Source organism: Aythya marila (assembly GCF_965140915.1).
Source record: "Aythya marila genome assembly, chromosome: 4".
NCBI lineage: Eukaryota > Metazoa > Chordata > Aves > Anseriformes > Anatidae > Aythya > Aythya marila.
Window position 1 is genome coordinate 52194378 of NC_139045.1, and position 27547 is coordinate 52221924.

At 42.1% G+C, this 27547-nt stretch overlaps 1 protein-coding gene across 9 annotated transcripts in view; it reads right to left on the bottom strand.

The window, feature by feature from the left end:
• Positions 1 to 27547, bottom strand: part of LIMCH1 (LIM and calponin homology domains 1) — a 169522-nt gene that overhangs the window by 13411 nt on the left and 128564 nt on the right. For all 9 annotated transcript variants that reach the window (XM_082759894.1, XM_082759888.1, XM_082759893.1 and 6 more), the window contains 9 exons: positions 22500 to 22626; positions 20157 to 20311; positions 19561 to 19963; positions 15902 to 16123; positions 7191 to 7284; positions 5035 to 5207; positions 4302 to 4407; positions 2290 to 2318; positions 1577 to 1660 (listed from right to left, as the gene is read on the bottom strand). In XM_082759894.1, coding sequence (XP_082616020.1) covers positions 1577 to 1660; positions 2290 to 2318; positions 4302 to 4407; positions 5035 to 5207; positions 7191 to 7284; positions 15902 to 16123; positions 19561 to 19963; positions 20157 to 20311; positions 22500 to 22626 — 1393 coding nt within the window. The remainder of the gene's footprint in view (positions 1 to 1576; positions 1661 to 2289; positions 2319 to 4301; positions 4408 to 5034; positions 5208 to 7190; positions 7285 to 15901; positions 16124 to 19560; positions 19964 to 20156; positions 20312 to 22499; positions 22627 to 27547) is intronic.

Sequence of the window (27547 nt, forward strand, 5' to 3'; positions counted from 1 at the left end):
GGTGTCAAAAAAGCTTCCTTTCCTCCTTTTCCCACTTGCTTCTATCTCTTACAATTAAGACCTTCAAACCATATGGAACTTTTAGCATACTACAAGAAGTTTAACCTGTTAGAAGTTTTTATGTGCTTAGACAGAAATTAAATTTATTCTAAACAATTTCAATAATTCCTTGTTTATCATATAGTTTTAAGAGTTGTAAAAAGATATCACACACCTGAAAACATTTAAGCATGGATTTTGCATTAATAATTACAGCTAAGCAGAATACAAACAAACAGGTTTTGCAGATGCTGGTTTTGGAACTAATTCAAGAGAGATGTCGGTACAATATAATGGATGATGAATAATTGTGCAAATTTAAAAGATAAATAAATAGTTTGCAAAGGTTTGATGAAGGTAAGCTCATAATTGCTAAGCAGTTCATTTTCCTCCTTGATGGGATCATTTTTTGAGAATTAATTTCACACAGTTTTATATGAAAAATTACCTTAAAGAGATCTTCATAATTGTGTGACAGAACTGGTTTGAATATGGGGAAGAATGGTGACTTCTATATGCCTTTTACAACAGTTCCAACTTCTGTTCAAATTAGAAACCACATCTGCCTAATCCAAAATAAATGCATTTACTGTCAAAAGAACACCTGCATTTGTCAGAAAAACCATGACGAGAACTTTACACCATTCCAAGAGGAAATAAACGTACTAGCTAAAAAGAAATAAACCTAAGAAAGCAGCACAGAGACACACAAGTAGTTGTACAAGATGAAAAGACTCCATTTTACTGTTCTTCATCCTTGGACGGTTTGGTGCTCTTGTGTTGCATGGAGGAAACATATGACTTCTTTGGGACCAATCAAACCTAACCAGGATCAAAAGATACTACTCACTGACTACTTTGATACTGAGTAATATCAAAAGACACTACTAAGCGCAGGGGAAATTCAAGTTCTCAGGGCTGTTGCATTTCTTCCAACGACACAAACCCAAACCTTTTATAGAATACTCTATACCACCAAGCAAAAGCAGTGGTTGTTTTGAGGAGGGTTCTCCCCCTCACAAAACAAAACAAAGCAAAACAAAACAACCAAACCAAACCAAACAAACAAACAAACAAAAAAAAACACCACCTTTGTGTACAAATTTAGTTTGATGTTTTCCAACAAGAACATGCAAACACAGCAGAAATCTACAAAAAGCTACTAAGACCATCACTTTAAAGAAGAGTTGCACAAGCATCAGGGTTAGGAAAATATTAGTCTCAAGAAAGAGGCTCTAAGTAATTAAGAGTCTCACAGTTTATGCTCAACATACTTTAAATATAGTTGAGGATCAACATCTGGTTGAACTCTGCATTGGAATGCAGAACTAAATCCTTTCAGTCCACCCAGGGTGTGGGGAAGGGAGAAGTAATACTACATAAACCACAGAGAGTATTTGGTTCATTCGTATGCTACAGAACTCTCTAAAGCATCCACAGAGGGTGTGGAAGACATGACATGAAATACTTGACTTTTGTCTAAAGGAGCTGGAAACATCTGAAGCACATGGTGGAAGAAATGTAGCATCTTCCTTACCTGAAGCAAGCGTTCTTGCTCATGCTGCCACCTTTCCTGACGCTTCCGCTCTTCTTCTGGATCCCAGGACCAGAAATTGAAGCGCTTGTGTGAAGGAAAACCAAGCTATTAGACTTTAATTCTTCACAAGGCTACCAGAAGGCTGCACCCCCTCTGGCCTGCCCCCGGCAGTGATGTTAAAATGGGAAACTCAGAACCAGATAATGGTATTCTTAGTTAGCAGACCATATCCTGAGCTTCACTGACACTTGGGTTTTCCCACAGGTATCCAAATGAGAGAATAATCATTTGGTTTGCAAAGAAAGGCTTGGGAAACTTCAACTGGAGGGAACAAAAAGAAAAAGACCTGAAAGAAAGCTCTAAGCAGCACTGAACAAAGATGCCTCCAGGTGCCCAAATTTAAGGAAAACTTCTATTTTTCTTCTCTGTAATCTTCTGTGCAACATGCAAAGAAATTTGCGAATGTGAAATATATTCTCTCATTTCATATGTCTGCCAGCACAACAGCCTAAAGCCTCACTTTAAATTTTTATCCAGGGAAGAACACTTCAATCACAGATCTAGGCCATGTTTTGGCTTGGATTCTGTTTTTTCTCTCTCAGTCTGATTTAGGGATGTTACAAGGCAGTTTGCATTAAAAAAAAAATAAAAAAAATCACTTTTGTTAAACACATATATCTAAACCAAAACGACAATGCAAAAATGGTACTTACATTTGATTTGTCACCACTATCAGAATCAGCTAGAGAAAAAAAAAAAAAAGGAAAAAGGAAAAATTAAACTTAACAAGACAAAACAGCAAAAAGTGCTTAGCCTGCAATTAAAGCTATGTTGTTTCTGTATAAAAAAGCCTCACGTTAGTTTTCTATTTGTTCCCACAACCAAATGCAAGGACAAATTGCAAGCAAACAAACCAGAAAAATAGACTACACCCATCACCAACAAAGCTACTTCTAATTTGGGTACAGAGAAGCACAACTTTAACTAACACCAGGTTCTACTCTACCACTAGCTACTGCTGTCTACTTCTGGCCACAGCCATTAGCAGTGTTTGAACACTGAGCACTACCTACTTTGATTTACTTTTCCCTTCGTGGTTCAGTGCAAGGAAGGAAAAAGCATAGCAAAGCTACAAGGGTGGGACTACACTATTCAAGAGCCACAGTTACGAAGAGGACCGTTGCCATTCTCTATTCATGTCTTCAGGCTGATGTAAAGAAATAAGGAAAAGGTATTTAGAGGCAGGTGATTTCATTTGGTGCCTGAAGCCAGAGCATCACAGCAATGCGTAACCCAACAGCTCTTTGTCAACTGTGCAGCAGGAATAGATGCTTTCTACGGAAGTGAGAGGCAGAAAAAGTCCCCGGGATCGTCAGCTTTCGCCCCAGTCCCACAGCTGAAGACACCTAGGACTCGAGGCAGCGCAAGGGATGAAGCTGCTCTTAGTGCTGCATTTACCTGGCTGTGAGAAAAACCGTGAGCGCCGCCAGTCGTTCCGCACCCTAAGCGGAACCGCGGCCCCGCGGGGCGGCTCTGCAGGGGACGGCACAGAGACAAAACAAGAAACAGGGCGGTCAAAAGGTGGTGGTGAGGCTCAGACCCTGGCCTACTCGGCCACCAGTGGGGTTTTTATTACAGCAGCTTTGTAACAAGCTCAAAAGGTTTTAAAGGCCTTGCAGATCACAAGGACTACCCAAATTTAAATGCTACTTTTGCAGCATGGCACCTAACCCTATATGAGAGCTCTAGCACAGAAATGCTAATACACTCTCGCATTTGTTTCTGTTGTACATGCATATTTTAAAGGATTATCTGATCTTTTTCATGGTATACATGCTGTGAACACTAGAGAGCAGCCAAGTGTTTCAGCATCATTTAGAAAATACTAGAGACACCTACAATCTGTCACTCCGTATTTGGACTGATTTGTGCTTGAAACAAAACAATACTGTTGGCAAAGCCTGTTTGGAAAGTACCTTCCCACCTAAAACAAGTAAGACTTCTCATTCCTTTACTGACATTCCTGTTTTCCACAGTGGATTACCTTCAGTGAAATGCAGGGATAAATCATTATATTACCTATATATAAGCTGACAACCTCGCAAGTTCACAGGGGGAAGAAAACTTCCCTTTCTCCCTCTGTCTCCCTCTCTCTCTTTCTTTCACAATACCCACATATATGCATCTCTAAAATCAATATAAAATAAAACTACTAAATATTACCAATCTCAAGCAATACTTTGTCATGAACGCAAGAAAAGTAAGTTCTGCTTTGCAAGAGCTTGTGATGCGCAGAGGTCAAACTGGGGGATGTGGCCAGATATGCGTGTTGGTCATCTATAAAGAGGAGCTACACACAAGCAGCTGAGTGAGGAATTGTCTCCAGGAGTTTTTACTGTGAGATAAACCCAATTATTAAGCCATTTTCATCTGTGAGCAACATACTAATGAAATATAATACTCATGGACATAATACAGCTTTAATTGTTAGGCCTGGCCCCCTCCTTTGTGTCACAATTCTGCTGCTGTGGTTAAGGGGAACAGCAAGAAGCGTCCCTCGCATCACAGAAGCCACACTACCAGTATCAGTCAGATGCAACTAGAAATTAAACATATTATCTTCCAAACCTTCCAGGCCATTGATTAGGCATTCCCCCTTGACTACGACGGACATGCATACGTCCAGCTGAATTCTCTGCAGCTCCCAACCTCTCTTTCTGCTCACCTTGTCGATCAGAATTCTGCAGAGTGACCTGGCTGGTCTCAGGCAGCTTCTTTAAAAATGGCAATACTATACTCCCTTCTTGTTCCAGGGCCTTCGGTTTTATTACCTGTTGAGATGTTTGGGAACAGAAAACTGCATTCAAAAATCACGAGGTACAATCAAAGATTAACTTAAACCCTTTCTATTAATTTCTAAAACAACGTTATCAAAGTTTAATAAGCCTCTATCTCCAGAATTGCAATATGAACTTGCAATATTGAAGCAATGAAAATAACCATCAGTTGTTTGTTCTTGATACACTGCACACCCAAGCTCATCCTAACCCAGGACCATCATCTAGTGTACCTGACAGAGCAATATGGTGATGGCCATTTGTTACCCCTGCCACATACACAAAATCCACTGTCTACACCTTTTGGATACTCTGCTCTCACAGTGTGTGGAGGGACTGGGCTTTGCAGGTTGAGTTCTCTTTTCTGCTACAGCCAGTTTACAGATTCAAATGCTCCAAGCAGACACCGGGGAGTTTCTTTGGAGGAGGAACTCTCTTATAATCATTGGATTTGGCACAGAAAACATCTTTCAGGGTCATTCCCTGACATATTTTGAATGAAATCCTGTTATGACATTATACAGAGAGAAAATACCAACCAGATATTTGCACAATATCCATTTCCTTGTGAGGTCTTCTTTGTTTCATTTTCCATTCCCTTTCTTTCTTGCCCATACATACCTCCTGCGTAGCAGGGAGCACTATTTCCTTCTGCTGCTCCATTTCAGGTTTCTTCACATCTTTTTGACTTGGAGCAATGTCCTTGGAAGGGACAGGACTTGGAGGAAACTCTAAGCTCTTCACAACAGGGCTGGCACAAGCTGCAGTTGACTTGAATTGCTTTTGATCTGAACCTAATCCACACAAACAAGAGAGAATGTCACAAGGTTAAGATATTTTTTCCAGATACAATGTAGACTTATTTCATATCTTCTTTCTTCAACACTGGCAAAATTAATCTCTCAGAAAAGACACAACTTGAAAGATGAATTTCACCTGATGAAATGTAGATGCTAACATTTGAGTTGGTCACTATGGGACACCCTTCATGGTTAAAAAAGGCAGAAAGGCACTCCTTTGAGAAGGATTGCACAAACAATTTCAGACACTTCTCTTGTCTGAAATGAGCTGTAACCTATTAACACATCTACTGAGGTACAGATCTCTGTAGTGCGCATTCCTAGAGCTGTGTGATGAACACAGCTCTAGGAATCCTATTCTAAGGTGCTACCTGGACAAGCAGCTCTACAACAGTTAACATGGTCTCACTGTCAGCACTGGAAGATATGCCAGCTTGGCTGTTTCCACTGAACCAAGTCAGCCAGGCATCAGAAAGCAAAGAAATTGTGGTAAAAGGAAGCCTTGGACTGGAATAACCAGGTTGGGACTCAGTTCTTAAAAAAAAGAAAAAGAGCAAACCAACAACACCCACACACAAACAAACAAACAAACAAAAAAAAAAATGATGCTGGTTTACAAGGACCAGGGACCAGGAGCACAAGGGCCCACAGCTGAGGTCTGTGAAAACCCAGTGGCTGCTAGCTGGCACCACCATGGAGCAGTTTCTGCCATCCCAGGCAGTGCACAAGCACCCACACATCTCTTAAACATCCTGGAACACAATCTCAGCTTCTCATCCTGTTCCCCCTCCAACAGGTACCTCTTTGACAAGCTAGGAGAGGGAGCTAAGAAAGGGAGGCACCCCAAAGCTGCACTAAGAACGCCCACACCAGCAGACACAAGAGCTGTTCCTGCTGCCTGGCAGATGCACACCACTTTGGAGCAGTTCCCACACCATTAGTGGCTTAGGGGTCACAGCATGGAAGTATCTGGCTTGTACTGAACAGCAGATGAGGTTGTCTGTCACACAGCTTGGACCACATCTATCCCTCCAAAGCAGACGCTGAAAATCCACGTTGTTTTACCATCGCAGCTTTCTCAAGGTGTTCTCCCAGCTTTCTTTGGCAGACCATATTAACCTTTGCTACCAATACTTAATGTTTAGCATTTCTCACAGGTGTGGAGCTCCTCACTGCTGACTGTTGAGAAGAGGATTTGGTTGATTCATTCCACACCTGCAATCTCTACATTACTTGCCAGCTGCAATTCCAGATTGTTACACTCTGTGCTGCTATGAAGTGATTTTTTTCTACCCGGAAGTCTAGCCTATTTCTAACTATGAGACAAAGTAATTAAGCCAGCTGATGAGCTGTCACTAGCAGTACATGTGCGTCATAGTTGTGCCGCACATCAAGAAAAGTCTGGATGTGCTTCTAATCTTGGAGGATGGTACTCCATTGATGTTTGAGAGGCAAGCTCAATTACTTAAGTCACATTTATTTTCAGCAAATTGGAGCAGCATATTTATATACCAATTACAGGCAGAGATTTCCTTTAAATACCTACTGTAAACAGTCCCTTTTACTTACCTCTACCAAGCTGAACTTTAATAGACCCATTTCAAAAAAACAAACAGAAAAAGACCATGAGCTTAGTATGATAGCAGGCAGTAGATAAAATGCATGCTCAAAGGTAATATTTCAGAAACACCATTCTGAGGATAGCGCTTTCAAATTTTACGAGTAAATTCATTTCCCCAGATTAGGGATTGTGCATAGAGCCTTTAAAGCAGAAAATCAAGGCTGTGCACAACATTGTCACCTTGCACCTGGAGCAGTGTGCAACCGTGAATGTCATTTCTGCCTTCTTCTGCACTGTCTAATAAACCCTCTTGGTGCCGCTGCAGATGCACTTACTGGGCTGCAGCTGCTGTAGGGTGGGCATCAAGCCCAGACCAGCGGTGGGCCAGGACAGGGGTCAGGGCAGCAGCCACCCACCTGGGGATGCGCCCAAACGGCTCCCGGGTCCTGCTCCGCCGGGGCTGCCCTCGGTCTGCTGGCTGGCTGCCGGATCCGCTTCCCCCGGGGAGGCCTGCAGAGGATGGAAACGCAGTGAGTGCACTGGAAATAAAAGTATGGGTTAATTCTGTAGAGCAGTGCTCGCTGCTGCTTCGTAATGTGTTGGGACCAGGCTGTTTTAGAGCTCGGTAGGGAGCTGTGCACTGGGGAGCGAGTCTCTGAGCGGTATGTGCTGCTCTGGCACCGAGTCACTGGGCTTTAATCTCCTTTTCTAAGCGTTCAGCAAGCAGCCATTATGCAGTTGCTTTGGAATAGCTCATGCAAGCTTTTAAAATTGGAGGATATCTTGAATTGTGTTAGCTGGAGATAAGCATACATTTCACCCCTGGTTTTCTCTTCCAGAATAACACAAAAACGTATGCATCAGTGAATACCCAGCACATTCAAGGGCTTTAAAAGTGGCAAAGTAATTAAATACTTCCTTTATTTCACGGTTGTCTAAACAATCAGTTATCTGAAGGGAAAAGGCAGAGTTGGTAATAAAGGTAATGAAATACTTGAAATGTTATTGGGAAAGGACTGAAAAAAAATGGTGAGACCATATCAAGTGAATAATCCAAATCGTTTTGAAAAGCCAGCTTCCTGACCCAGGACAAGCCTGTTGCAGAGCTAAACCACACCATCAAAACAGCAGTAGCATTTCAGCTGATTTATTCAGCAGCTTCCCCTTTATATCTGCTTTCCTGGTAGGCAAATCAGGAAAAAAAAATGCAGCAAATCAATGAGCTACCGCGCGGTGCCTCTAGCACATGAGAGAGCTAGAAGATGGCGCATCCAACTGAGGAAGGAAAAAAAAAAAAGAAGCAGAGTATGTTTAGAAATGAAAAGCAACGCATTTCAGAAGCGATCTTTGTAGACTCCCTTTCCTGTTCCTCAATCTTATTAACAGCTGCGAGAGAGGAAATGTGCTGAAATTTCCTCTTTTCTGGGGGCAGGATTCACACCTCTGCCCTCTGCGCAGACGCTGCCTCCCCTCCCCACAGACGGCCGTGAGCCTATGGCCCGCATCCACGCAGGCCCCACGGGCAGCAGGCCTGGGCTCCCCCTGCCGTGTCACCGGGACGTCTGGTGGCAGTGCCAGCAGGATGCCAGTGCCAGCAGGCACCTTGTGGGCACACTTTGACTTCAAAGAGCTTTGCTGTTAGCAGTGGGAGCAAACCCCTGCGTCTCTGCTCCTCTCTGGAGGGAAGCGTGCTGTGGCGAGGGGCAGGGAACGTGTCTGGGACAACTCCCTGAGACCAGTCCTGGTACGGGGCTGTGGCCAGGGGCAGTGTTGGGAGGCAGGACAGGCACCAAGTGACAGTGGTGAGCGGCTGGAAGTGGCAGTGTATCCCCTCTGGCACCTGCTGGGGATGGCTGCCCCAGACAGGGCTTTCTCCTCAGTGCCTGGTGCCTTCCCTGCACCCTCACCTCTGCCCACCCAAGTCCTCTGCTCCAGGCAAGGTGCAGGTGGCAAACCCAGACAAATGCAATAGGTTTTCCCCTTGTCATTCTGCTGCTCTCTTCTTCTGTATAACCTACCTCGCCCTTCCCCAGCTCACCTTGATACCAGCCTGTGTTTCAGTGAAAGCTTCTGCCCCTTCCTCTACCCCAGCAAAAAAATACCACACCTAAAGATGTCTCCTTCAACCTCAGTTCTGGCTCCTGACAGGACAGCAACTACTACTGGGAATCTTCTGTTCACTCCCACCCTTGTGCAATGCAGAAATAAGTATTTCTTCCTCCACGAGGACAACCAGGCAGTGTAACAGGCTGCCATCTCCACCCTTGGAGGTTTTAAAGACTCAAATGATTAAGGACTTAGCAACCTGGTCAGCTCCTATAACCAATCCTGCTTTGACCAGAAGACCCTGCTGGAGACCTACAACCTGAATTATTCTGTGATTCTACAACCTGCAGTCCTCCGTTAAAACTAAACAAATAGCTATTACCAAAAGCTCACTGTTTGCCCTCTACAAAGTACATTTTCACTGGAAAGGCAAAAGGTACCTACCTGATAGCTCTATTCATCATTCCAAAGTACAAGCCTTCCAATGAAATTGTTTCATGTTTCAATTATTAATATTTATATTATTATTATGTAAAGCAACGGAACTCACCCTCCACTCTCAAAAAGCAACTGCTAAAACTGAGAAATTAAAAGGCTCAGCAAACACATGGAGCCAATACTACCTTATCTCCTCCAGTTCTGGAGTTACCTCAGGAACCCACACTTGGTGTTGGGCCACGCTGCTATCCTGCGTAAGTGAAATCTCAACTAAATCCAACTATGATCTTACTATCCAGTATGGAGGTTGAGCTAGTTATAGATATAGATGTTATTTATAGAAATTCTTTCAAAGAGGAGTAAAAAAAAAAAAAAAAAAAAAAAAAAAGGAAGAGCTACTGCTTGCTGCAGGAGAATTGATTTTGGAAATGACATACTGCAGAAGCCCTGCTCCTGCTCACGAGACTTGACTCTTTCTCCTCCCTCTGCTGAGTAATTAAATGTTAGCAACATAAAGCTAAAAATATAAAACTGATTAGTAAGTAATTTACAAAAAAAGATTAAGTGAACTTCACCGGGGAACTCTCATTCCCAGTGTATCTAATTCTATTTGTAATACCAAGTAATGTAATATTATCTAGTATTTTATCCGCAGCTATAAGATACATTGTAAAAAAATCATGTACTGATGGAGCCAGTAAAATGTCTTTTCTACCACAGACTACCACTTGCATTTCATAAACATTTTGTAATCAAAGCACAATGTTACCACTGAATATAAAAAAGCCATTAAAACATTCAATTGCACTTGGGAAGATTGTATTTTGACATGGGCACTGAAAAACACCTTAGTGAGTAATGTTCCTTGGGCATTTCAGAGCAGATCTGAGACTTTGGGATGTAGGACCCATGCAGCCTGTCCACACCACAGCATTCATGTGGGAAGAGGCATCACTGCCTCTGCTGAGGGTACCTAAGAGGGAAGCTCTTGTGAAGTGTTATCAAACTCCTGTTCGGCATGGCAATATATCAGCTCAGTTTGTGGCCGACAGGATCTTTTATCCCATGGACTAGGATATCAATCCAGGTATTTCTTGAGCTATGATCCTATAAGCCAGAAACAGCCCCATTGCCTACTGCTGTGGCAGAACCTTTCTTACAAAACCCTAAAAATACACTAGCTAGGAACTCTGAAACACTGAACTTCACAACTGCTACAAGAATTCAAACTCCAAAGGAAGTTACAGCAGAACTTTATTAGCCCTTATTGTAAATTAAGTCAAACTGCAGGTCAGTTAACACTACTTGTACACAAAATCACATAGAATGGTAATACTGTATTTTCTATGAAAACATGACAAAACAAGCTGTCTGGAACCAGCAAGAATGCAGAGAGCTGGAAGAACCAGGTGAGAACTACAGTGTGAATTCCGTAAAGTCACTCAGGAATGAAATTGGTTGCAGTATCAATAGCCACATGTACAAATTACCCAATGCATCCTTTAAACTTCTATGATGGAAATTGTATATGTATCAGCATTTTACAGGTTATACTCAAAGCCTTTAAAATGTCATACAATGATTTTCTAATTGAAGCTAGCTTATTCTGTTGCGAGTGGTAACGCTGAAATGACCTTGGGCTGCCCCAGGTAAGTGCCTTGCATGCTATGCCAGTGCAGTGGTGCAGCCAGACACTGCTCTGACATGTTAAATCATCTGCCCCTTTCACTGGCAGCTAGATAATGCTATAATCAGATCAGCTATTACAGCCAAAGACCAGGGTGGATCAGTAATTGACAGAGAAGCCTTTAAAGTGCTGCAAGAAATAGTGTTAAGAATTCTTGTTAGAGTCATTTTTGCTCGTTATCACTGCTCAATTGGGCAAAAAATAATCTCCTATCACTTGCAGACACTGAAAATCAGATGGGGGTCTGCGTGATGGGAGATATGGATGCTAAATTCATAACCACATCGCAAGCAGAGTTCTGTTCTACCCACTTTGAAGTTTTGTTGTTCTTATTTCTCACTCTAACCCTTTTTCCCTTCAGGTAGTCCAGCCCGCCCTGCATCTTCCCATGTATGGTTAAGGAAAAGCTGTCAATCTGGAATATATATACCTTACTCTGCAAGTGTTTCTTGTAATGAATCAAAGAACAAAGACTTGTCTTACCAGATATGTACAAATCAGGATTTCAGTCCTGCTCGCTTGTAGTTTGGCCAACAATCCCCAACCACAAGAAAGCTTATACTTTAATCTCAGTTCAATCAGTGGATTTTTGAAGATGAAGGAGAGTGTTACTTGGATATAGAAAAAAAAAATGTTTCTTTTGTGCCAAGCATGCAGTGAGTAGAAACGGACAAGTTTAAGCTGGCTAACTAAAAATTAAAAGAAAGCCCAAATCTCCCCACCACCACCACCCCACCCCGATCTTTTTAAAGTTGCTGTCTATATTTATTTATTTTTTGGTTGATCAGAGCAAAGCTATAATTAGAGCTATAACAAGCCAGTAATTTCTAAATGGCCATACAAAGATTAGTTAAAATAAAGTGGTGTTACACACTGACAAATTAATCCCCCTACACTAAAATCTGCACAAATATTGTTTTAAAACAAAACATGTACTTTGCCAACTTCTAATTCAAAGAGTAAGAGGATACAACTTCTCAGTATTTGTAATGTGCATAACTGCTATGTATGATAGAAAGAAAACACAGCCTAATGGCTGAAAGACAGGACTGAAGTGAGGAGATGATTTTCACGTTGTTCCTGGCATTGCCTCTGACTGATCAGAGGATTTTGAGCATGTCAGTCTTTGGGCCTCTGCCCCAGTTTTTGCAGGGGAAAAAAAATAAAAAAGAGGTGTGCTTTACCTGCCACCTCTCCTAGCTGCACATTGTTCCACAAGCACCAGTGGGATACTTCCATCCTACTCATAGGCCAAATTTACCCCTCCTAGCAAAGTCAGCCTTGAATCAGAGGCAAAATATAACTACTTTGAATAAAGGTATGTCTCCTGTAAAATCCCCCCAAAATCTAAGTACTTTGTATACACGATACAGACACAAGCCCAGTTTTTGGAAAATATTCTTCTTTACCATGCTTCCCACCTGCTGCAGCTTTTTGCATCCCATTTCATAGTGAATCCAGACAGGAGTTATTAATATTTCCCAATCAGTCGCTGGTCACCAATCATTACAGGGTTCGCATGTATGTGGGGGTTCTTTTTTGTCTGAAAGACAACCTACATTGAGGTATGGAGTAACCCATACAAAACGGTTCTTACGCTTCTCTAGCTCCCAAAAAATCACACTAGCATTTCAAGTGGTACAACTTGATTAAACTTTTTTCCAAAATTCAGGCCAAGAGAGCTGTTGAAGTACAGCTGCACAGCATCTTCCCGTATTGCAGACAACGCCTGAGGCCAGCCGGACAGATTTAGAGCAGGGCTACACAGCTTCAAAGGGAAGGCTGCCAGGCAGAGAGAAGACAGGACCGGTCAATTTGACAACTGAACTGAAACAGCAGGGAAGCAGCCATAAGAGGGATGGAGGAGGAAGGGGCATGCAAAGAACAGGAAGAGAATCAGATGAGGAGGACAGAAGGGCCAAAGGTAATATCTATATGAAAAGGAATATGAACTTTCACAGCAAGAGAGTCTGGGCAGAAAGTGAGCTAATAAAATACATAAAGAAAACTAAGCTAGGAGCAACTAGAGGAAAACAAAAACAAAGCAACAAAAACTAGAAAGAGCATCTCTTAATAGACAGAGGAACTGGTGCCTGTGAATCTTAATCCAAGCCAGGGAAGGACAGAGCTAACAAGTCTCTAAACTGTATAAATAAAGGAAAGTGTGCAAACAAAGGCAGTGAAAGCAAGTTTAGAAAAGACTTTGAAACGTGCTCCATTGCATCTGTTTGTATTTTTTTTCTTAGCAGAAATGTAGTTGCTTCTTCCACTTCAGACAGCTCTGCTTCTTCATCTTGGCTGCCTCCTATCCCTGTTTGCATCTTCTCCTCTTCTCCTAAAAGTTCAGTAGGGTTAAACATCAGACAGAAACTTTCTGAGTGGGTCAAACTAAACACATGCTTAACCAAGCCCCTACAAAGAAAAACTTTTCTTGTGAAAAATGCTACACCAGTCTCATAAAAAGCTGTAGCGGCCAACTGAGCTGTTGCCTCATGAAAGATCGTAACAACATCACCACTAGCTAGAAGACAGTCTTTACTTCAGCCTTGCACAGGTTTCTTGCAGCTGGAGGTGATAAAAGTGGCAGCTTCAGAGGTCTTACTTCCAAGAAGGTGTTTTATGAGGAGTGCGACAAGCCCAGATGGCTCTTTTCTTTCCAGGCTTGGATTCCCAGCCTTCCTAGGAGAGGCTGTATCTTCCGAGATGAGCTCAATACTCCAGACCGCAGATGCTGGCTGACATCACTGTTATCAGTTGTTCACAAACCAAAGTAAAACAGGGACAGGGGGAAGGCTGAGTAAAGTGACTCCAGGTAGCTGCCCAATTCCAGCAGGTAAGCTGGCCCCAGCCTGATGGCATCTATATGGAGATGTCTGGCAGGGCCAGCCTGTGCCCCCACACCAGTGAGGAAGCCAAGTGTCGGTCCCATGCTCCATCTCTGTGGCCTGGCACCTCAGCCCTTCCCATCCATGAACTAGGGCATTCCTGTACACTTGACTGAGCTAAGTTGCTGCCTGGAAAATTAAAACTAAGCATCTGGGTACAGAGAAGCAAGTATTTAGAAGGAAACAAATCAGTGAATCTTATCTCAGGCTAGCAAATTTGCTTCCAGCCACAGGCAGATCTCCCTCTCTCTGCCCCCATCATGCTCAGTGCATTCCACTTGTTTGCCTGCGGTAGACTCCCTCAAAGCAACCTCCTCACCGTGCTTTGCCCTTGACATGCCTGACACACACACCTTTGTTTGAGGCTGAAGTGCCTGGAGTAATTGTAGTGATTTGCACTACCCAGTCACATTAATGATCAAATTATGAAGCTAATGATAAAAAATCCTTTGTTGGAATGGAGAAATAGCACCATTTGGGTGCATGCTCATTCTCTCCAGACGACTTCACCATTAAGCACGCTCAAGTTTACAAACCAGGAGGTTATTCTGCAAACATCAGATTTGCAAAGAATCTGGGAATTCAAGCAGTTCTGCCTGTTTGCCAAAATCACCGTGAGGGCTAAGACACTGAAAGCAGAAAAATTAGAATTCAGCTGGCCACATCATCACCAAGACTATAGAAAGAAAAGGGAAGGGCATCAATCAGGTACAAAGAGGCCCATCAAACAGGTACAAAGAGCCCCTAACAGTGGCTGCTACTGCTGAATTTTCTCTCAACTCTTCCACAACTCCTAAAAACGGAGACAGTAATATTTATGTTTTGCTAATTTTCTGATCACCATTGTTATTGCTTCTAATCTATAGCAAGCTGTGGCCCCTCTCTGCCCTCCAAAGGTTCCCCTTCCCAGCTCTCCCAGACCAGATGCAATGCCTACCTGGCTTCTCCTTTGGGACCAATTAATTCTGAAGCAAGAAATCTTTGCTCTGCCATCCTGCAAATCATTCACTCTTGCCTATACACCAATTCCCCCTGACAAGATCAAGTCTGTGCTCAGCGCACATCCCAGCTCCCAGCTACTCTGCAGCAAGTAGACTTCAAAGCCCATCTGTCTGTGGCCAAAGACTGCCATGAAGCAGGGAAGTAAGATAAGACACAAGCCCTTTGGCATGAATGAACCATCCCTCCCTGCCCACTCCCTGTTATCCACCTGGCCGATACTTGGAAGAAATCTGAGATGAAAGGAAAAAATTATCATAATCCACATTTCACTGCATCTCTGATTCTCTTTGTTGTTACACAAAAAAGAATGGCTAAAACTCCCTGTCCTGCCACTAGTTGCAATCCTTTAACATACTTTATTAGTAGTCCAGTCCTTATTTCTTGTTTTGTTTTTAACCATCTACTTCTGTGATAGTTTTGTAGCATCTAGATTCCTGCTGTGATATGCTCCAGTTTTTTTTTTTTCTGCCTTTCTCTCTGGGGAGGTGGGGGAGAGAGATGAAAAGGTAAAATTAATTTGTTTCTTTGATAAGGCAGTTAAGAAGCACATTGGCCCCTTGGAGTATTTCAATAACTTATCCCCTTCTCTAATATTTCTGAGAGGGGAATAAAAGCTGAATGCTCAAAACTGCCAGCACATCCACATCCTCATTTGAAAATTGAAAACTGAGACTAATTATAATGGCTCACACAGTCCAATTATGTTGCTGATCTAATCAGCTAACATCAGGAGAAGAGCTGAATAAGCGTGCACAATAGCTGGGACACAGAGTCAATTTCTCCCTGGCCCAGCACATTTAAAGCATGCTTATCAGCTGCATGCCATCCAAAAAAAAAAAAAAGAAACGTTGGCTGCAAAAAGTTTTTGAACCTTCCCTTCCCATTTCTCTACCCACATCCCAGAGGAAGAAACCTTTAATTTACAAAGGATTTTTTTTCCTGGTCTGGGCACACCCTCTTGAAATAAAACAAACATAACCACTTGGGTTTCATTAGTTAGTGATTAAATACATTACGAGACAGAAAATTGGCAGAGAAAGTAAGGCTGGTTTGTTCGTGTTGCTCTTACTGTTGGCTCTTTGTGCACACTCTGAGTGGCAGGCCTCTGTAAACTGAGCTCAACACTTGTGGGGTCCTTCTTCAACTCTACCGAGGGCCTGTCCCCTCTGGCTACTCCATCAAATTTCAGAGATTTGCTTGGCGATTGAGTAAATATTACTGTTGTACACTCTTTATCCTTTTCTTCAACTCCGTTGAAATTCTCTCCATTCACGCTGACTTTTCCATCTACCTGCAGAATACAGTTAAATAAATACATGGAGGAAATTAGCATTCAGAGAAATTTAGGAAATTAGGACTTCAACACAACATTACTATTGCTGTTAACACAGTCTACACCATCAGTGCAGGACAGAGCCAAGCACACATTTCAACAGGCCAAGATAGAAGAAAACCCCAGTCTGTGGGGTCATAAAATACAGACAGAAGTTCAGGATATTCCTGGATTTCCCAGTTTCCCACATTTCGCTCTCCCAGTAACTTACATGTACCCTTTATGCACATCACATACACAGTGGATTTTAAAAGAACGATGCTTTAAGCTATACTTAGACTGAAATTTTGGGGTTTTGCATCGTGTCGTGCAAGAAGCCAGCTGGTCCTCCAGGATTAGTTACACCAGCGAGCTGCTGTGCAGTCTGGCAAGCTCACCACAGCATTACTAGCACATGCTTTCTGAAGCACTGCTGGGTGAACTCTGAAGGCTCAGGAGCAGCAGAATATATCCATTTGTTTCTGTACTTTTCATAACAGGGAAGTGAGGAACCAACAAATAAAATTGGGCATTCCACCTTCTCCATGAGGTTATAAAATAAATAGACACTTTCCCAGAAAATGATTTTATGCAGTCATCATGGAGATGAGAGAGCAGAAACAGTTTAACTACTTTGTTCTCAAGGTTAAGCCTGCTCCTTGGAGGGCTTATATTCCCCTTGAGGAACTCCTAAGCAAGGAAGAAAATACATAATAAGCTCTAGCTTCTTCCTTTGCACTGACACAGCTTTCTCTCATCAATATGTTTTGGATGGGCACAGCACTTAGAAAGTCCCTTCAGTTTGGCAAGCTGTTTGTAGAAGTCCAGGTATATACACAGAGAAAGTCCCGCTTCAAAAAACTCGTGTGACAGTCACAGTAAGAGCCCAGCTGGGATCTGCAGAGGGACCAGAAGAGCACAAGGTATCAGTAGCACCATATAGCTCCTGCCTAGCTACAGCAGAAAGGTTTATAGGATTGTCAGCAGGGCTGAGTTTTGGAGAAGAGCTTTGCTACTCTGCACAGAGATCCTTCCTTGCAAAAGGATCATCACAGGAGACAACACGAAGGTGATGGAGAAAGTACAGAGAGACTGCTCTGCCACTAATTGGACTTTGGGGGAGTAACAGCAGAGACCCGTGATTTCTTAGGGAAGCCATCGGGATATATGTGGTGATGAGTCATGTCAGGGCTCTCCACAGGTACTGCATAAACAAAAAACGTGTAAAAACAAGCTCCGAGGTCTGGCTTTCTGTGGGAACTTTTGGCTTACTTCATTGCTATTGAAAAAATATGCAACAAGTGTCAAAACTGCTTTACCAAACTGAGACATGGTTTAAGAGAAGTCCTTGCCAGTTCATCCTCCCTGCCCCGCTCCTCTGTTCACTATTCACTTATCTCCAATACTCTGCTTATTGAGTAAACAGCTTAGATACCTCAAAAGCAGCACTCCAACTTAGTATATGTGATTGGTGCTGTGCTAAGGGCAAACCCCTCCTGTTAATGTCTTGTATATGTCCAGAGACCTGCTCTTCATCTGAGGATGAGTACTGAGAGGCCATCTCCAGGGCGCTGGGCATCCTCAGCTCTGACAGGAGGGCAGGGAGGTGCGGGCAGCTAGCACCTCACACAGCCAGCTCCCATGCTCTACATGTGTTTCACCCGTCCTGACTGCTTTTCAGATGGAAAGTTCGCTCCCTTTCCTCACTGCCTTCAGCCACACTGCACAATCCTTGGTTTATTTCCAACTGCAAGTGTGGGCAGAAGCTGAGCCCCAAGTCTTCTGGGATTGTGTGCTGGATTATCTGCTAGAGAGGTGGGTCATGAAAGACCTCAGAAATATAAAAGCCAGAAAAACACTGGCAGGCCACACCATCGATTTTAATGTCTCTGTTTAGACTAAGACATTTCTCTATTTATATTAGGGAGGAAAACCAAATGTTTGAATGATCAGGACAGATGCCCCAGCTGCAGAGTTAAACAAACATACTCCTCTCCTGATCTGGAGCAAGTCAACACATTGTCACTGGAGCTGAGAATCATCGACAGACTGGTGATTCGGGGCAAAATAATGCTACAGCTACATAACAGGGAATATTAGGATATACGTGTATAGGGAATGGTTCTTACTAAGACAAATCTCACTCCTCCACATCAAGATCTAGACAGACGTTCAGTGGTGGCTAGGGTGGAGAAGCATCCACGTGTTAGTTTCTCCCTGTATATGTGAACTATGTGTGGATTAACATAAATGTGATGCATACAGGTCTTGGACCTGTGAGAAAAAAAAAGGGAAGGGAAGGGAAGGGAAGGGAAGGGAAGGGAAGGGAAGGGAAGGGAAGGGAAGGGAAGGGAAGGGAAGGGAAGGGAAGGGAAGGGAAGGGAAGGGAAGGGAAGGGAAGGGAAGGGAAGGGAAGGGAAGGGAAGGGAAGGGAAGGGAAGGGAAGGGAAGGGAAGGGAAGGGAAGGGAAGGGAAGGGAAGGGAAGGGAAGGGAAGGGAATCCTACTTCCATTCTCCATATCCACCCAGTCCAAGGATATACTCCCAAGGTTTTATATCCTAGTTTCAGTATTCTCTGAACCCTCCCGGCCAACACTCCAAAGCCTGTATCTGGGTCCTCATTCAAGGCAGCCCCAATTTTGTCCAAATTCTCTTCTTTTATTCCCATAATCTTTCTCTAATTCTTGCAACCTAGTGCAGCCACCCCACCTCTCTCACCAGCAGTTCCCAGTGACATCACTGCCCCAGTACCAATCTGTTTTCCCTCAATGTGCATGGGCACCCTGTATGCCTTCTTTACTCCAGTGAAGCAGCTTTCCCCATTAATCCCTAGTGAGAAGCACGCTTAGGACAAAGAGCATCTCTGGGCAAGCTGTTTCTTAACCCTGAAGAAGTAGTGACTCTCTGAAATAGATGCAGACTACAGTGTTTCAAAGGCTTGTGACTTGGCTGATTGGGACAGACTTGTCTGGGTGTGGCAAAATCAGATCTTTGACACAAAAGCCAGTTCAGGTATTGCTCCAAACATCAAGGCCTCCAGGGACCCCACCCCTGTCCTTTTGTTATAAACACAAACAAACAAAAAACATGACAACATACTCTTCCCTAACCTCTTTCTCACAAAATGCCTTGCTTTTATCCTAGAGGCCCCCCATTTCTCTCTTTTTCCCCCAAACAAATGTAGACTGATGGAAAATGACCAGCACAAATACTCCAGGATCAAGTTCCTCAGAAGGATGGTAGCCAAGAGAAGACCACTAGGCTGGAAAGCACAGTGCATGAGGCTGAATTTTTTAACATCAGAATGTTGCTACGATTTTTTACTTATATTGCATTAAACATTTACATGCTGAGATGATTTACTCAGGACTTTTTTTTGCCTCCCATTTGACTCTGAGGAGTGCAACATATCCTACCTTAAAGTTCTTTAAAACTTCCTGTGTATTTTTGGGCTGAGAGTAAGGCTTGGGTGTCAGCATAGGCACAGCCTTGGAGACAACACTTTTGCTGGGAGATGTGCGGCCTGTCGAACCGCTGGGCTCTAACTCAGCGGTGGGCACAATGGTTGCTTCAATGGTGGCAGTGAATTTTGGAGCAGGCAGCGACTGTTGCCTTAAGTATCTCAGAGGATTCGGGTCTTTCAGTGGGGAATCTGGCTCCACTGAATGACTTCTTTCCAGGATTTTTGGCATCTGCAGACGCTCGAGGACAGCTTCGCTAATGGTGAACCTTTCGATGTACTGCTGGAGGATGCTCTCAGCCTCCTCCTGGGACTTGGCGTTCTTGTACGCCTCATGAAGCTCCCGCTCTCTTCTCTCTCTGCATGGGAGAATACAAGAAAGACCATCACATTAAAATTAACACTGCAAATCATTCCTGCTTCCTCTGCTCCATTGATATCCTTCCCTCTCCCCCACTCTAGTCCTGCAGGCCTGGCTGCCCACAGCTACCTATCACCGAAGAAGCACACCACAATTTCAGACATACCGCCGCACTTCAGTAAAATACATACTTCTCTTCCACAATTTCTCGGTAGGTTTTGATGCTTTTTCTGCGCTCATTTGATCCATCTCCAGACAATAACCTTTCCATTTTCTTTCTCTCAGCTTCTTTTTTTATTAAATCCTGGGAAGCACTCCTTCGACGACTCTTCCACCGAGCCAGGTCCTGCGGGAGAAGGAAGGCAGCTGAATGCAGACTTGCAAACAACTAAAAACTGGCCATAAGAAATCAATGAACCCAGTCAGCAAAGCTCTGCAACGCGCTTGGTTGGCTTGAGATATGAGAGAGAAATAAGACTGTGGTTTGTATCCAGCTATGTAGACGCATTCTTGTTGAAGTAATGATTTTATTCTGTTTGGAAGCTGCTTGTCTACAATTGTCCAGAGGACCCAGCGATTCTGGTTCTTCACTTCTTATGTGAAACCAACTTGATACTAAGACACAGAAAGCCATGGGGGATACCTGCTATGGGCACCTACATCCTGCATCCTGCTTGTGTTATGAATTCACAAATATCAGAGTGTAGAAAGACAAAATTTGTTTCACAGTAAAATACTGCAGCAAACAAGTGTTTCTAAGCTGTAAGATTTCGCTGCAACCAACCAGGAAAGGAACAAAATTTTACATGTAAAAAATACCCTCTGCAGAACTTTTGCAATAAAAATAACTTCATAGGAAACTGTAGGGGCATGTTTGTCATTAACTTTACAACATTAGGAGATTGGGATACAGACAGTATTTCGCACACTCTAACAAATTCTGGTTTTAATAAAAACCAGAGATTCTGTACACACACTTAATTCAAAGGCTATTTCATTAATTACATGGTTTTCCAAATATTTTAATTGCATTTTTATTGGTAAACAGCAGAAGGTACTGCAAGCATAACTTATTTTATTAAAACCAGGAACAAACCTTGTCACTTTTAATTTAGCTTAAAACCACAAATTATTGACGTTACACTCAAGGGAATGCTCATTAAAGTATTTCTTCTCATGACCTACATATATCAGTCCATAATCCCCTTCTTGAAACATGGCCTTTCATTTTCTTCAGTTACTAATTATTCGCATTGAAGTACAAAAGCATTTCTTTATTCAGCTACTCCCACTATTGCCTATTGTTTGGAAATTAGTTTTTCATTAGCAAATTTCATAACATAAGCCCTCCTCCTCTTTTTGCAATTAAAAACCAGACGTTTATCTTTTCCAGCTCTGCTGCTTTAGAAAAACAATAATAATAAAACAAGCTATGAAACTGTTAATTGTTGGCAAATTTACAGCATGGGCATATAACAAATATGAGACCATGAATGTGGTGTTGTCTCTACAAAGCCCTCTGAATGCCAAGGACATTCCAGTACAGGAATTTTTAGTAGCTCTTCAGAACTTTTAGTTTGGCGTGTAAGGTGCTGAGGGCCTGGAAAACTTGCACACTTTAGCTCAGAGGATTTTCCATTCAGCAGCGAAGAGTCCTCAAACCTCTTGAATTCCTTTGGACTCATTCTTATCTCTGCTGGGAAATTAAGGCTTCCCACACATACAGACCACTCAGTTGAAATCCTTCATTGTTCTACAAAAAGTTATTTATTAGTTGTGTATACTGTTCTTTTGGGGGCTTCTTCTGAATTTTCTATAAAAATGTCTCTAAGATGTTTTGTAGCAGCTGTCCTTATAATTGGAAATCACTGTACTAGCTGCTTGAAGAGATTTAAAAATAACACAACTCAGACAGTCCTCATTGAAAATCAGTCTTTAGGAATGAACAAGACTGATACTGAAACTCCTGGTACTAACCTACCAGCAAATCATGAACAATGTTTTTGTGTCCCTGTTGATTTGCTGAAGATAATGCAAAAATAAAAAGGAGGGTTTGGGAACAGTTTGTAACGCAAGCAGGGTGTACCTAACTTGAAGGGTAATTTGTTTGCTTGGATAAGATGGAAAATATTAGCATTTTCTGTATCTATTCAATTTATTAAAGTCAAATCCAACCTATACATTTATCACCCTACTTATTCCTATATTTTGTCACTTCGGGCAATTGCTAATTAGAAACTTGGAGAAATCAGTGAATATAAACTGTTCTGCTTCCATTTTTACCTACAGTTTAATTACATTTTATTAAAAAGAAAAATACCGAGTGCACCTGTGTGTTGTATAAAGTACACCCAATTATGACCTTCTATGCTTTTAGCAACAACCTATTGGAAAATGAAAAAAAAAATAAATAAAAAAAATAAGATCCTGTTTTTATTACAGGGCAACTGTAGGTTTAGCAGGTTTACTTGTTTACTTTTTTGCCCAGCTAGCAGGCTTCAGCGCCAGTGTTGCAGACAATGTTGTACACTCACATCTTGCCATCTGGTCTCATCCTCTTTCAGCTGGTTGTGTATGTTCTGCAGTTTTTCATGGCGAGCTTTGCTGTGAGGCTGAGACACAGCTTCTTCTTCACATCTCATGTCGAACATGCTCACACTCCTAAATGATGAGGGAATAACAAGAAGGGCAGTGTTATTTGCAAGCTTATGTTCCCTCAACTTTCTTAGAGCTAAAGCCACATGAGGGTGCTACAGCAGAATCAGACACCTGCACCATTACGAAGCTCCCAAAAGCAGCAGTCCCCTAAAAGGCCCAGTCAGCAGCCATATGACTTCCACGCAGCACTTCAGGCACTATACTCCTCAATTCTCTCTTGTTTTCATTAGCCAGCAGCACCTTTATTTCTCACTACGAAGCGAAGCGTTACCACCAACACTCAGTAGTTGTTAAAATCACTGTATTCAGAGCTGAGTTCAGAGTATTTAACTTTTTGAAGATGTTTCCCACTGAGCTTTCACTGACCCCTCCAATTATACTGCAGACAGCAGCTTCCATTTTACTGTAAAACAAGAGAGGCTTGAGAAGTACACTGCAGGTAGCATGGCTGGCTAAATGCTACAGAAACCTGGAGAGCCTGCCCAGAGAAGTCCATGCAACACAAACAGCATGTTGCTTCCTCCTCTCCCTTCCCTGCCTCGAAGGAGCTCAATGCTATCAGCACCAACTTATTAATCCAGCCAACCTAACAAAGGCAAAGCCAACTGTACAACAAACAACCGTAATCAGGACAGAACAGTTTCTTCATACACATGCTATTTCTGTCCCTGACCTTTGGAAAGCTAAAGGAAAAAAAGGTCATGGTTTGAGATTATACAGCCATTCACATTATTTAAAGATCTCCACATGTAGATAATGGACTTACTACTCCCCCGTACTACCTATTATTAGTAAGACATGACCTCAGTTGTGCCATTAAAAGCAAAAAAGCAAAAAGAAAAAAGCCATGCAGCTCCACATGAGGTAATTTCACTGCAGTCTTCAAATGATCATCTGTAGCTTTAGGTGAGCTGACTAGCAGGAGAAGCACCAAATGAAGACAAATTTGTAGGCAACTGTGTACGCAGTAATTAAAGTGAATACACGTGGAAAGCTGTGCATATACATATTTAGCTGTCATCTTATTCAGGCAAGCAAAGATGTGAGCGACCCACTTTATAGGAAAAACTGAAAGGCCTGGACAGTGGATGGAAAAGGACATGCACAGTTCCCATCCCATTAGTAGGCGTTTATACAGAAATAAATGACAGAACACACACCCTACTGCCTTTAAGCATGAACAGTGAGCATATTACCATGCTTCATCCCTTACACAGAGTGCTGAGGAGGGGTACTTTGGGATTCTCTGTGGGTAATTTACAGGTTGCATTACTCAGGATTGGATTGGAGCACTCTCAAATAACAGAAGAGAGAGCAAGTTTTGCTGTTGTTTTTAAAACTAAAAGCCTACTAATGAACATTTCCATACCAGCCATATTTTGCAGACTGCTGAGGTAGGTTGGGAGACAAATAGCATAATAAAGACACTGTTGCTGTTTTTTTTTTCCAGCTTAAGTGCTTTTGAAACTTAGTAAGAAAAGCCTTTAGTGTTAGCTATTTGCTTGCTGGGTCTAACTGGTTGTGTACCTTCTTGTACCTTTCCCTCATGTCAAAGAGTATTTCTTTCACTTAAAGTAGAAGAAAGCAGAAGACCCAAAATGCTGATAACTGGTTCTAGTGCATGAGGACTAGTCCTTGGTCATTTGGGGTGGGAGAATAAAGATACTTTCAAGTAGGAGTCCTGACCTCCTAATGAAAGGCTAGTATGTTTTCCCTGCATTCACTCAGGGTACACAAAAATGGCAAAACAAAGGTTTTATGGCTATTAATGCAATAAAAAAGGCACTCTGGAAAAGGCTTCAACCTACAACAGGACTGAAACCATGCACTACAAGCCCACATGAACCTTCTATTCTAATCATCACCTCACGCTGCTCACCCTTCATTGCCATGGATAAGCTACCAGATGGGTTCAACCTGCCGTCAGCCTAACGTCAGCTCTGCAGTAACAGGTTATTGTGTACATCTGGCAAGAGAGCAATCTGAAGGAGTCAACTCAAAGCACTGTTCTCCGCTCTGAGCAGCATATAACAGGCATTATCGAGATCCACCTCATTTCCTCAGGACATGGAAAAGGCCACCTGAAAGGCCTATGTTGGTTTCTCTGCCTGACACATTCATCCTTAGAAGAAAATTGAGGCCAGAACTCTCTGGGCTTCTGTCAGAAGACACTTTCACTATGAGTCTGACATCATTTCTTCCACTTTCTTTCTTCCATAAGCTACAGATGACTCCAGTCTGCAACCATCACCTGCATGAACAGAGCTAGATTTACATCTTCCTTAAACTGCTGGGTCACAGGCACACAGGTGGGAGATGTAACAGTACAGAATTCCTGAATATGAATTTTCTGCCTTGAGCAAGGCTAAGGGGATTGCATCCAAACTCTGGAAGCGACAGGCCCTTCTGGTGACCAGCGTACCACATCTGCTGCTTTAACAAAGGTCTGGGAAAAAAAAAAACACTGTGCAGACCAACCTATTTTGAAAGGCTAGGTCTTTGGGATGATGTGAATTTTTAAGTTACACTACTATATTCTTGCAAATTACAGTTGTTTTTGTTAGAATTATAATACAGTAATACTTTTAAAAAATCTGAAGTATGAGATAAAAACGTCTTCATAGGCTTGAGTGTTCAGACCATTTAATTTAAGAGTCTGATCTATGGTAAAAAATCTCTTTTATGAGAATATGTTAAAATCCTTATGCAAAGCATTTATTATGTGGCTGCATTACCACTTATAAACATACTAAGACTTAAGAAACCCCAACAAAACATAAAAAAGAGACAGGCTGGCTAAAGAATCAGACTCTAGTAAACAAATACTCAAATTTCTCAGACCACTATAATTCAATTGTTGAGCTTAAAGTATAAAGCATAAGCCTAAATGAACACTGGGTTGTCACACTGCCACCAGAATTCATCCCAACTCCTAGGGAGGTGAGGGACTGGTCAGCAGCAACACGTTAGCTATAGGGAAGGCAACTGCAAGGGGAAGAGAGAGATGCACTGCATTTCAACCACATCGAGTTAACCTTCTTGTGCCTCTCCCGCTTCAGAAGAGACCATATTGCCAACACTTTACCACATAACAGCATGCCCAGCTACACCACTCTGTATTTTTTGCTCTGCATTTTTCGAAATCTGGAGAGAAATGAAGATGCCCCAGGATAACAGTGCAGTCCCTGCCAGGTCTAAAATGGCTCCCACGTCTATACTGGGGAGAACATAACAGGAATTGGAAAGTGACAGGAACTGGAAACCTGACAGAGGGCCACAGGAAAGCCTGGGGAGTGGAGAAAGAGAAGAGGGAACCATGAGCAACCTCTTGCTGCCCCCCAGCAGAGAACTATTATCTTATGCAGTGCTCACGTTGTTGTACTAAGCCTTTAATTATGTCTGGGGAGTCTCCAAGCAATCACAGTGCCTAGCCAGGGTTGTCTCTTTTCTTCCAAATTACACTGAATATTGCTTTTACAGGAGCTGGAGACAGCCCTGGGCTGCTGACATGATCTGATGGTCACTAACCAGCAAGGGGAACACTGTCAGCCTAACAAGGGGGTTTCTAGGTTCTGCTGCTAGAATAAATAGCACTGAGTCTAGGGCTCAGTTCAAGGCATGGTTTTCAAAGGAGACTTGACAAACATTTTGGAAGCATTTTAAGTGTCAGTTCAATTTATTTTTCCTACTCGTGAGACACATTTTATTAGATTCTTCCTAAGTACTTCATCTTCAAGAGGAAAAACACGATCTTACATTTATAAGAAATTTAAAGACAATTTAGGAAGTAGTTGTTCTATAGCACATCTGGCAAGGATGATAATAAGGCTTGAACATTTATTATTTTGCCTTTTAAAACAAAATTGGAATCGATGTGCAATAAACAATGTGATTTGTTCACATCCTTGCTACTCTCACATTATACAGCCAAACACATTGTGATGCCTCTTTGAAGGCATCTCCATGTACTTTCTAAAATGTTTGCATTTGATACAGACGTGCAAAACTGTGGGAAATGTGAACAGATCAATCATACAGGTAATGCTTTATGAAATGGCAGGAAAGACTCCACTGTGAAGTATAATATTGCTGTGTTGCTATGCGAGTTATACCTCATCTCTTGATTTCATTGAAAAGATTTCTACTTGAAAATGATCACATTTACTCTATGGGCAGAGGACACAGGCTGTGCACAGCATAAAGGAAATACATCTGCATAGTACAGGTCTTGTAAAGAATATTCAGTCCGTGATTCTAGCCTTTATCATTAGAGGAAAGGTTGAAAAATATATATGAGTCTCTGCATACACTTGTCATTAAAATGAAATAAGAAAACCCTCTCCGCCATTTCTACTTTGTGATTTAATCCAGGAGACAGAGAAGGTCATATGCATTTCTGTGAACAGAAGGATATTAAAGACACTATTATGTGGGTAGTCCCCAACTATTTCTTTGCTTCTAAATGACTGCGCTTTGTAAGTGAGAATAGCTAACACATTCACTGAGCTGTTTAAATGACATTGCATATTATTCTGAACTACAGTTCACATGCATCCACACACAATAAAAATGTTTAAATGCAATAAATGTCCCAGTCCTACTACTTTTGCAAAATGTAAAACATTGAGGTGAAGTGCTTAAAAATTAAGTTTAGTATATTATTAAATTACTCCCAACGTAGAAGGGATTCAAAAGAAAGATTTAAAAATACAATAAAGGAACAGCTAAAGATATATTTTCCTGATAATTATTCTGAAGATCACAATGAATTTTATTGTACTTTGCATTTTCCTTTTTCTTCCTGGTTGAGTTGTACAGGTCATACTTTGTGGTTTTTTTCCCAGTACCCAGCCCAGATTCAACCCAGTTGTCCTTACCCATAACTGATTAGAGGCAATGGAAATTCAGAAGAAATACAAAAGAA